At 43.5% G+C, this 11,318-nt stretch overlaps 1 protein-coding gene across 2 annotated transcripts; it reads left to right on the top strand.

Annotated features, from left to right (window-relative positions):
• Positions 1-17: 17 nt before the first annotated feature.
• On the top strand, positions 18-10,111 carry LOC143124288 (peroxiredoxin-like 2A). 2 transcript variants are annotated; one of them, XM_076285715.1, is made up of 6 exons: positions 18-109; positions 4,456-4,635; positions 5,036-5,127; positions 5,543-5,683; positions 8,409-8,573; positions 8,953-10,111. In XM_076285715.1, exons 2-6 carry the CDS (start codon positions 4,491-4,493, stop codon positions 9,046-9,048), a joined length of 639 nt encoding a protein of 212 aa, XP_076141830.1. In that variant the 5' UTR covers positions 18-109; positions 4,456-4,490; the 3' UTR covers positions 9,049-10,111. The 2 variants fall into 2 exon arrangements, with proteins under 2 accessions (XP_076141830.1, XP_076141829.1); XM_076285714.1 differs by lacking the exon at positions 18-109 and adding an exon at positions 3,369-4,030.
• The last annotated feature ends 1,207 nt before the right edge of the window (positions 10,112-11,318 follow it).

The following is an 11,318-nucleotide window of genomic DNA, read 5'->3' as shown; positions in this document are numbered from 1 at the left end:
ATCTCTGTTTCGATTATTTCTCCTGTGGCGCGGCTCGATTATTCAGACTTTGAACTACTTAGGAAAGACGTACAGGGAACTTGAAGCTTTCAGTCGCTAAAGGAGAACTGTGAGTGACAATTATATTATATTTAAATATAGTAAATATTATTCGGTTAATTCGTTAACCATATCACTGCACGTTACTGTCGCATCACGGTGTTGTTTATGTTGTAGAATGGGTAGGTAGCATATTTGTCATCAGCTAACGTCAACGTTAGGAGATGTTTACGAAATAATACTGTAGGCTAACACGAACGTAGCAACATTTCTGTTTGTGTACATACCTAGGGGTCATGCCTACAAAGCAGGACATTTATGAATATCATGTTTCTCTTTTATCAGATGTTCTATGTCAGTGCAACGAAAACATTTGCGTTATGCTGATGTCATGCATGCAGACCGAACTGAGGACTTTTGTTATCCCTAATGATGATGTACCGATAACGTTATCTTTCAAACGTCATTGCGATGGCTTGGCCAGTGTTATTTTACTCGGGTTTACGCAGTTTGTGCTGGTGCCTATCATAGACTGTATATATATATAGTCTATGGTGCTGACCGATCCTAATTGTGTAGAAGGGCTTATCCTAGTTTGTCACTAGGGATTTGACAGTATCGTGGTTTAGAAATACCAGAGCGATTAAAACTGGTCACACAGGCTGAGTCTGTCAGAATGACTGGTAACTTTCGGTTACGGCAGTTTACAGTTGAGAGTGGGTGTGAGACAAAAACACAATTAAGAAATGTCGTCAGTGGTTAGAGAAATCAAATGACAAGAATAGAATATAAAAATGATGAAGAATAGACTATAATTCCAAAATAAATAACGCTATGCCTTTGTCTCACTGTCCCTCGTGCATGGCTTGGACTGCTCCTCTTGGAAGGGATTCAATCTAGCAGTTATGTAAGCCTGCAAGTGGACAAAGGGGAATTTGTTGTGACCAATCAATTGCTTTCGTCATTTTAAATGGTGGTGTTTCATTATAGCTCTCAATACAAATTTCAAGTTTTTGCCTGAAATTGCACTGTGCCTATTTACAAGGGCATTGTTCCCACCTCTTCTGGGGCCTACCATCAAATGTTGGACCTCTATAGAAAGCTGAGAACCTCTAGTTTTCGTAGGAAACAGTCAACATAACTGTGTGATGTACTCACACAGAGTTACAGAGGCTAGAATATAGTTTTTTCTTTCTGCCGGATTACAAGCATCTCTGAACTGACCACATTTCAGCCCTCTGGGTCACTTGATATCCCTTAGAAACACAACTGAGCCCTAGCACCAGGTCTTGTGAGGCTGTGTGCAAAAGTAGATCAATATAGAATGAAAATATGAGTGCTTTAGACCATTATTTGCCAAGGTATGCTCATGCGTTTTGTAAAATGCCTATGGAAACTCCCCATATGACTTTTTGTTATCCAAAATGCATACTGACACTCAAATGCTTACTGCACATGAACATGAACATGATTGTATGTCAGGTGTTCTGATATAGACTGACTACACAAAATATGGAATAATTACAAAAAAGTCTCTATTTTTGCATTTTCTTTGTTGGTTCAATTAGTGTGTATAAGAGACTATATACATCTGTACAACTAATATTGGATAATACAACATGAAGATTCAATTTCTATGGATTCTTGTGAATATTTCAGTACCCAATATGTTGCATCTACTTATGGTGCTGCAGCTACACTGCAGCCAGAAGTCAGGGTAGCACCAAAAGCGGAGGAGGGGGAGGGGGGCATTTTGGATCAAATTTAATTGAGACATAATAAAATTAATCTGAGAATGTAAAGCACTATACAGATTGTACATGAAAAAAGTTGTCATTTTTGGATTCCCAAGAGTCAAAGCTTTGAAATGGTGTATAACATTACTATGCTACATAGAAATATGGTGCATACAATTGATTTAGAATGTTGGGGGGAGGTGGGGGAAGGGGGTAACGTCCCACCGGCGGGTCATGAGGGTTAAACTGTTAAAACAGTGGTCCCCAAACTTTTTCTTCCGAGGGCCAGCTCACTATGCCTGGCTCTAAGAGAGGGCCAGAGACTCTGAGTATCAGTAACCATAAATAGCTTAGTGCTGTGAACAACAGCAGTCTATCTTAGTTGAATATTCCATTACATTTAATATACTGCAATGTAATACCATTGTTAGCTGTGTTTATGTTGCCATCATGCCATATCAGTGTAAAATGTGGCTCAAATGAAATAATACTGATAAAAAGACTTTAGCATTCCCAAAAGTATTAGCAGGGAGTCCCAAAAGTATATTTTATTAAAAATGTGTGAACTCTGTGTATTTGCATACACAGCTCATATTGTGAACAAGTAATATCCTACAAATAATTCAAATAACTCAAACTATGAGAGTTTTATGTGCTGGCAAAAACATCTTAAATGACCACCATTCTAACTTTCACTCAACTGATGAGAACTTTGTGAATTGTGAATTTGTATGAACATTTGAACGAGTATAAAAAATAGAAATAATTATCCCAGAAAGTCCCAGAAATATGACTTGAATAGAAGTTAGCTAATTATTAACAATTAATTGATAAACTTTTAGAATACTTTGAGCACTGATACAGTCAGCATAGGCCTCTTACATGTTTGCAGGTAGGCCTACATTTCATTCCGTTTTCAATGGCAAACGCAAAACAGCGCCAAAACAACCACCAGTGGACAAAAAGAGTATTACATGTGTACTGTTAAGACTCGCCATAGAGAATGAATGGGGGAAATTACGGAGGTTATAGTTTGACGATGTCATACTCACGTGCGGGCCAGATGCTATATACCACGGACATGATTTGGGGGGCCACCCAAAATCAGATGGCGGGCCGTAGTTTGTGGACCACTGATTTAAAAAGTGCAGTATTGGTGTTAGTTGTAGGTTGTGCTGAAGATTATTTGTGGGACTGGTATCTTAATAGTGTGACGGTGAAGCTAATGATATCTAAATTGTCCTTTCCAGTTTCCACAGACTTTTACATCCTGCACATGTACTCAACATACTCTAGTCTCTCTATACATTGTATCATTGTACACACAGTATGCACTGTATGTTTAAACCATTTGGTAAAGCTTATGCTAATCTGTGAGCATGCCTATAGGTTGAACATGTACCCTGACACTAAGTGTAGTGTAGGGTGTAGTGTTCGATCCGAGGGGGAGGAAATCAAGAAGGAACCTGAAAGTGAAAACTGCAGTTTGAGGAGTATTTTTTTAAGATCTCATGCATTACAGGGCATTCACTCCTAAAGAGCCCCAGATAACCTTTTGTAATGTCCCTTGAGGACAACTTTACCACGTTTGTGTGTGTCGCTTTTGCTTCTGCTAAGAAAGATGTGATCTTTATGACCGTTCCTGCATCAGTGGCAGTGTTAGCCCAGAGCACCACAACTCAGGGTAGTTTTCTCTCCTCTTCTTTTCAGAACGGGCTGAGGGTACACACACACATTTCAGTTTTCAAAGAGGTGGGGTAAAACCCCCAACCCCTCTGTGGCATCTCTCACTATGTCCCTCATACCAGTACTGTCCAAGCGCCCAGGGCCCTGGTGGACTAGAAGAATCCACAACCTCCATGGCGGTCCTGTGGTTGTGCAGAGCGTCTCTAAAATGACCACCAAGTCGGCATCAGAGTTGGCTCTGCCCTCTCCAATAACAATGCGTAGGCCTGCTGCTCCTGCGCTTCAAAGCCTCGCCAAGCTCCTCGGCGTTCCACAGAAGAAGCCAGATCAGGAGGTTGTCCAGGTGCCTATAAAGAGGCTTTTGCCAGCTGGCTGGCCGGTGGAAGTCCCAGGACGCTTTCTCCACCTTGGGCCGAGAGCGTTTGGTGATGGGGTCAGTGCTCGGGGGCTGCGGGCCTTCTCCTCGTCTGCAAGGCTGCGTGCAACTCCTCCAGGGTGCACCTGCGGGGAGCTGAATGCAACCCCAGACGGCCAGAGCAATAAATGCCCAGTCCATGACTCAGGAAGAGGTACTTTAAACCCTCACATGGATTTTGTTTGTTTATGTTTTTATGGACTGGGCTTGATAGTGACACACATGTGCTGGTGTAGACAAAGTGCAGGCTTTTTTTGTTGTAAGGCGTTTAGGAGACTCGTGTTTGCGTGGTGTTGCTTCTGCTGCATGTGTTTGATAGTAATCAGAGTGCTTGCTTGCATCAGGGTCTGTGTGTTTCTCCATTGACCAGCATGAAGAGCTGTACAAAGCCTGTTTCGACCCTCGGAAAAATAACACACACTCAAACCCTGCTTACACCCAGAGCACTTTGGAGGCGGTAGAGTCTGCATCTGTGTGCCTGTTTAACAGAACATCATGAGACTTGAGAGTAGATGTGGCGTTTATTTGTGTTCTCAATTTTTTGACTCTCTTCTCTCTGCTCATACCTGTGCTATACAGCTTTACCTGCTGGCCTGGAGGAGGCTCAGCTTGCTATGGGTGTGTGGACGGTTGGATTGGGAGCAATAGGTGCGGCCGTTATCGGAATCATCCTCGCCAACACTGACCTTCTGATGGCCAACACTCCGATGGCTTCTCTGGAGTACCTGGAGGATGCCGATCTGAAGAGCACCACAGATGGTAATGAAAGCCCCTGGAGCTGTCACACAGACGGCCTGCATTGTCTCACACAGTTGCTGCAGGAGAGATGTAAACACATGCTTTGTTGTTGTTAAGAAACAGACACAGGAGATCTTATCCGTCAGCTCTGAGTCATTGGAATAACCTGCCCAAATACATGTCATTTCTCCATGTCGAGAATTCAGAAAGGTCATCAGGTCATCTTTAATCTGTTCTTGTAGCACCTTCCATCTGATCAAACAGCTTCTTTCATGCAGAATTTAGGCTTGGCCTAGTATAATTACATTGAATGTCGTGCTTTTGGGGGATAAACTGAACTGAATGAAAACATTACTCCTTGTAAATATTACATTGTCTCTCCACACTGTCTTGTCTAATTGGGAAGTGTTGTCCCTGTCAGACTCTCCCAGCTTCAAGGCTAAAACTCTGTGGGAGAAGTCTGGTGCGGTGGTTATGGCTGTTCGACGACCTGGATGATTTTTGTGCAGAGAGGTACAGTGATTACAGTTTTTATGTGATCTCTCCATTAATATCTCACTTTAGGCCTCTGCCTCTTTATTGGTTTTGTGCTTAACTTTCATCAGCTATGAGTATGAATTTATCTTTCTAGACATGGTTGTGTATGTACTTGTCATAGGCCTAAGTATAACCTAAGTATAAGCTGGTGTGTGTGTGTGTGTGTGTGTGTGTGTACGTGTGTGTGTGTACGTGTGTGTGTGTGTGTGTGCGCGTGCGCATGTGTGTGTGTGTGTGTGTGTGTGTGTGTGTGTGTGTGTGTGTGTGTGTGTGTGTACGTGTGTGTGTGTGTGTGTGTGTGTGTGTGTGTGTGTGTGTGTGTGTGTGTACGTGTGTGTGTGTGTGTGTGTGTGTGTGTGTGTGTGTGTGTGTGTGTGTGTGTGTGTGCTAGGAGGCCTCTGAGCTGTCCTCTCTGAAGCCCCAGCTTGAAGAGCTCGGGGTCCCTCTCTATGCCGTTGTGAAGGAGAACATCGACACAGAGATCCAGGACTTCAGACCGCACTTCGCTGGGGACATCTTTCTGGATGAGAAGGTATACGAGTCCATTGCATGTTGTAGAACTTTCTATTTCATGCATGACCTGAAATTAAATTGTATAGTCATAGCACAAAAAATAATGATTGTTTACATTCATGTAGCTCCTTTTACAACAAAAAGAGTGCAAAGAGAGCTAGTGGTATAAACTATGCAGTAGAGAAGGAAATGAAAAAAGAAAAGGAAAAGTCTAGAAATCAGTTTTGAGGAAAAGGGAAGGAAGAGAAGTCACAGAGTACAGTATAGCTGTGTTTAAAATGTTCACTCGGACACTATGTAGTGAATCAGCCACATACTGTAGCAAACACTAAAGAGTGAGTGAGTGAGTGAGTGAGGGAGGGAGTGAGGGAGGGAGTGAGGGAGGGAGGGAGCATTTCGAACACAGCTCATGTGTTCGTCCGTACTACATGCCGAGGGAGTTCTCGCACGCAATTGCTGTCTGTGTTTACGTTCCACCTCGAGCTCTCCCGGTCGGATACAGTGTGCGACGTCATCCACTCCACAATTGCAAGGCTTCAAACCCAACACACTGATGCCTTTTTTTGTGATCTCTGGCGACTTCAATCACATAACACTGGATTCCACACTCACAAATTTCTACCAGTTTGTTGACTGCCCTACAAGGAAAAACAGGACAATAGACCTCATGTATGCAAACGTGAGGGATGCATACAGTGCAAACCCCTTTCCCCCACTGGGAAAGTCAGACCACAACCTCATTCATCTCCAGCCAATGTACAAGCCCAAAGTACAGAGGCTACACGCACCTTCAGAAAGTGGACACCTGAAGCGGATGAGGCTCTGAGAGACTGCTTCGAGTGCACTGACTGGAGTGTGTTACAGAATGGAGAGGACTTAGAGGAGGTGCACAACTACCTGAACTTCTGTATGGACATTGTTGTTCCCACCAGAACTGTACGCTGCTTTCCCAACAACAAGCCTTGGATAACCAGCAATGTCAAGACCCTTCTTAACAGGAAAAAGATGGTGTTCAGAGAGGGGGACATGGCAGAGTTGAGGCGCGTGCAAGGGGAACTCAAAGTCAAGCTGAAGGAGGTTAAGGAGGACTACAGAAGGAAGGTGGAAAAGAAGGCATGGGACGGCATGAAGATTATCACTGGCCTGAAGAAGAGCAGCAGCTCTGTGGAGGGGGATCTGGACAGGGCGAACCAGTTGAACCGCTTCTACAACAGGTTTGACTGCCCTGCTCCAGCTCCAATGGCGGTGGTCTGTCCACTACCCCCAGCTGACTCAGGCGCTGCTCTTGTTTGCGTGCCTGCCCTACCCTCACCTCCCAGCCTCCCAGTCTCTCCAGCTCTGCATCCCGGTGACACCCAACGACCTAAGCCACCATCACCTCACGCCCTGCCCCCGCCTGACGCCTCCTTGCCTGTGCCTGTTGAGGCGTCCACGACTTTGGCAGCCTTGATAGGGACATCAAGGAGGTGGTCATCCCCCAGCCCCCACCCCCATAGCCCCTCAATACCAGTGCAACACTCACCTTCATCACAGGCTATCGTACCCCCACCATCACTGGATATTGCACCCCTCCCCCACATGGTGATCACGAACAATGAGGTGACAACGACCTCAGTCAACAGCCATCAGACACACAGATCCCAGATGCACCCCTCCCCCTCCCCTCCCCTTACACCCCCCATCATCACAGCAGATGAAGTGAGAGCCCAACTAAAAAAACTGTGCATCAATAAAGCGGCAGGGCCTGACAGACTGTGTCCAAGGCTACTCAAGGCCTGTGCTGAACTGGGGGAGCCACTGAAGCACATCTTCAATTTGAGCCTACGCCTTGGACAAGTTCCAACACTGTGGAAGACATCATGTCTCACCCCTGTCCCTAAGAAGCCACACCCTAGTGAGCTTAATGACTACAGACCTGTCGCTCTTACATCACATGTGATGAAAACAATTGAGCGACTGGTCTTAGGCATGCTCAGACCCCAGGTACGCCATGCACTAGACCCGTTACAGTTTGCATACCAGGAGAAAGTGGGCGTGGACGATGCCATCACTTATCTTCTACACAGGACACATTCTCACCTAGACAAGGGGAAAAGTGCTCACAGCATCATGTTCTTTGATTTCTCAAGTGCTTTTAACACCATCCAACCCCTCAGACTGGGAGACAATGTCCCCCCTCCATGTTTGGATACTGTCTGTCCACTAGCCACTTTTTACCACTGTCTTTCTGCCTCACTGTTTGCGTGCTATATTAGCACATTAGCACATATGCATAACCCCTCCCTCCATGCCACAGCCGAACTGTGGCCACACTTATACCTTTTCTTAAAATAGTTATATATATAGATATATAGATATATAGACTTATTCTTGCACTGTTGGACTTACTCATTTGCACTATCACCATGACCACTACCGTGACACTCACTCACACAGAGCACCTTTCCTTACCTTACTATGCACAGAGAATCACAGGCTCAGTCCCTGCCTCAGTCATTGCAAGCGCCTCTTGATTGATTAATCACCACTATGTGGATACTGTTTTTAGAATTTATTTAGATTAAGTGTTAGTTAGTATAATTTGTATTTTAGTCTATTTAGTATATTCTTTATCTTCTACTGTCCTTATTGCTTAGTTGTGTTTTTATATCATATACTTTTAATGACTTTTTCTGCTGTTAGTGAATGTGTGTGTGTTGTCTGTATGCTACTATTTGTTTGTGTTGTCACCCCCCCCCCCCCAGAAATCGTTCTATGGCCAGGAGTCGAGGAGGATGGGTGGAATGGGCATGTTGCGTTTGGGGGTGTTGCAGAACTTCAAGCGAGCCTGGAGTGCGGGTTACACGGGCAACATGAAGGGAGAGGGCTTCATCTTGGGTGGAGTGTACGTCATAGGATCAGGAAAGCAGGTAACTACAGCTCAGCCAGTAGCAATCCTTCCCCCAGTGTTCTAGCCAAGTGCCATGCCTGGAGGGATCTTATTACTAAGTGTTGCTTTTGTCTTCTGATTGTCATTTGGGATATTGAGTTATCAATGGCAATCTATTTAGCTCAGATGTGTATGAGCCAGGCTACCCTCCCTTCTGGTTTTTCAGTTACCACATCACCATGTTGTTTACCCTGGCTAGGAGGCAAAGCCAAAGTAGCAAATATTGCAACAGAAGTGCAGAAGTGCTCTCAGGAAGTGCTGGAGATGATTTGAAATGATTGTCATTGTCAAGCTTTGTTGATGTTTATTTGTGTGTGTACTGATTGAGGCTTTTGTTTTACTTTGTTCCTCTTTCCCAGGGCATACTTCTGGAACACCAGGAGAAGGAGTTTGGGGATAAGGTCGACATTGCTTCTGTCTTAGAGGCAGCTAAGAAAGTTGTGGTCGAGAAATAGAGTAAAGTATGGAGCCCAGGAGTATTTATGAACAAAAAACAAGATAGCTAGGATGAACAAATTTAGTTAAGTTGACCTGTTTAATAAAGGAAAGTTTTCTTATCTGATTTTGGAGGAAAAATATACACTCAGCGATCCACGTATGTGACTGCATAGAAGACACAGTATATATGCACATTATTTAATCTTCACATGATGTTTACCTCCATGCTTAAAGCAACACCAAAGAGTTTTTTGTACCTTAAAATAATGTTTCCAAAATCGTTTCAGTAGTTCATCAACTTGTAACAGGGTGAACGGCACTTCTGCATTCGCTTCGCAGCCCTCTATCGGCTATAACCGCACTATGTAAGTTTGCCAGATCGGGTAGCGGATCTGTAGTTTGATGGAATGAGACATACGAAACTACAAATTTGACTTGCGTTTGATGTCGCAATACATTGTACTTTCATAAATCATGCAACATATTCTACCTTGTCTGTGGACATTGTTATTTGCAAAGCCGGTGCTGTATAAACAAATAGCGTGCGTGCGACAGAGGGAAAGTTCTTTGGTGTTGCTTTAAGTCCTACCTTTTGACACCATATGATAAAATGTGTTAAGTTATGAAGCCAAAGGAACCACTGTGTCATCTACTGTGTCAACTGCCCTTGTATGTTGAAATATGCACTTACTAAGGTATTGTTAAGTAAAGGAAGTCAGTCATGCAGTTTGTCACCCATTGCTGTTTCCCTTTTGGCTTAAATGGCAATTGGTGACACGACCACATGATTCCCTGTCCCGTAGACTTGATTGTATTTTATGAGCCAATCTCAACCATGCGCTGTTTCCTCCTTGGACCTGCACTCCTGTGCGACTGCGCTGCTGCCGCTGCGTGCTGTTGGGCCTCGCTCAGCTGTGTGATAATGATAGCTTGCCTGGAAACTCCAGCAGGAGGGGGCAGGTTTGAGAACCGACACAGCTGGGCACATCTCCTCAGCGCGCTGGCGCCACCGCAGTTGCCAGGTGTGTGACAGGTGTGTGTGATCACTACTACTCAACAATAAAAACAGACCTCAGTAAATACAGCCTCCCAGAGCTTCTTTTCTGATTAGTCCGATGACTGGATATAAGGACCGTGCACCGGCAAGACTTTAATCATGTTGTACGTTTTAGTACAATTGACCAATTGATCAATTGATGATTCATGTACTACTACTTATAAGAGCCCTATAACAGTGGTACCACTAGTCAGCTAGTCTCAGCAGGAGAAGGAAAGAAAACAGTCAGTGTGTTTATGTTGTCAACATGTAGAGTATAAGTCAGCACAAGTATACTATTACAAGTGTACTATTAATTTATTAAAACTTTTGTTAAACCAAAGTTATATTTTTATATTTATGAAAACATTCATTTATGTAGACTAAAATTATGAGACAATCAAATCACTCAAATCTTGATCCTTAATATTGACACAAAAAACACATCACTATATTTTACCCATATCATCCATTTCCAACACCGCACAACGCTCTTCCCAACATTGACCCAATGACTTGGTCTACTCAGACATACTTGTTGCCCATATTAATAAAGGCCAATTGCCATTTGGAATCATGCCTGTGAACTTTATGCTGCTGCCAACTCCTGCCATGGTGGGTAACTGAGATAAACCACTTCAAGTGTGTGTGCACTAATGCATGTTGTCATAACAGGCTAAGTAGCCCTGCCCAGTAATCCATGTTTATCTGAATCCTCCAGTACAAAGCGTGATTCTTTCCTTGCTAAAACTTCTTACAAAAGGCGCTAACTGTACTAATCCTTTACAGCTGTTACAAGTGCATCTCAGGGTAATATTTTGCTGGTTATGTTAGTGTTGTGTTCATTTATAAACTTCTGTAGTATTCAAACCGTTTCGATAAAATTGAGTTTTACATTTGTGTTGTCATGTGTGCCACAATATTGTTTTTCTCTATGCTACAATTATACACAGGATTTCTAGTAGTAGTGGGAGATTTGTTCATGTCTGCATGACTTCACTGGGGGAAAATAAAACAATTCAAAATTGGTATAATATACTTTATTTCATTGTTCAGGGAAAATACATCCCATGAAGATGTAACATATCTTCCAAATGAATACAAAATGCAAACAAACAAAACGCATGAATGAATGAGCACCGTTAAGTGACTGACGTGTGAGTGGTGTTGTGCTGACATTCATGTGCGCGAGTACTTTAATCCTGTCTTATGCAGCTTAATGCATTAACAACCACACCTGACTTAAAGCTG

This window comes from Alosa pseudoharengus, unplaced genomic scaffold (assembly GCF_046254945.1).
Source record: "Alosa pseudoharengus isolate Yale_2024_CS ecotype anadromous, Long Island Sound unplaced genomic scaffold, YU_APseudo_1.1 YU_APseudo_1.1_scf_15, whole genome shotgun sequence".
NCBI lineage: Eukaryota > Metazoa > Chordata > Actinopteri > Clupeiformes > Clupeidae > Alosa > Alosa pseudoharengus.
The sequence above is the reverse complement of the archived record's forward strand: the minus strand, read 5'-3'. Positions and strand labels throughout refer to the sequence as shown.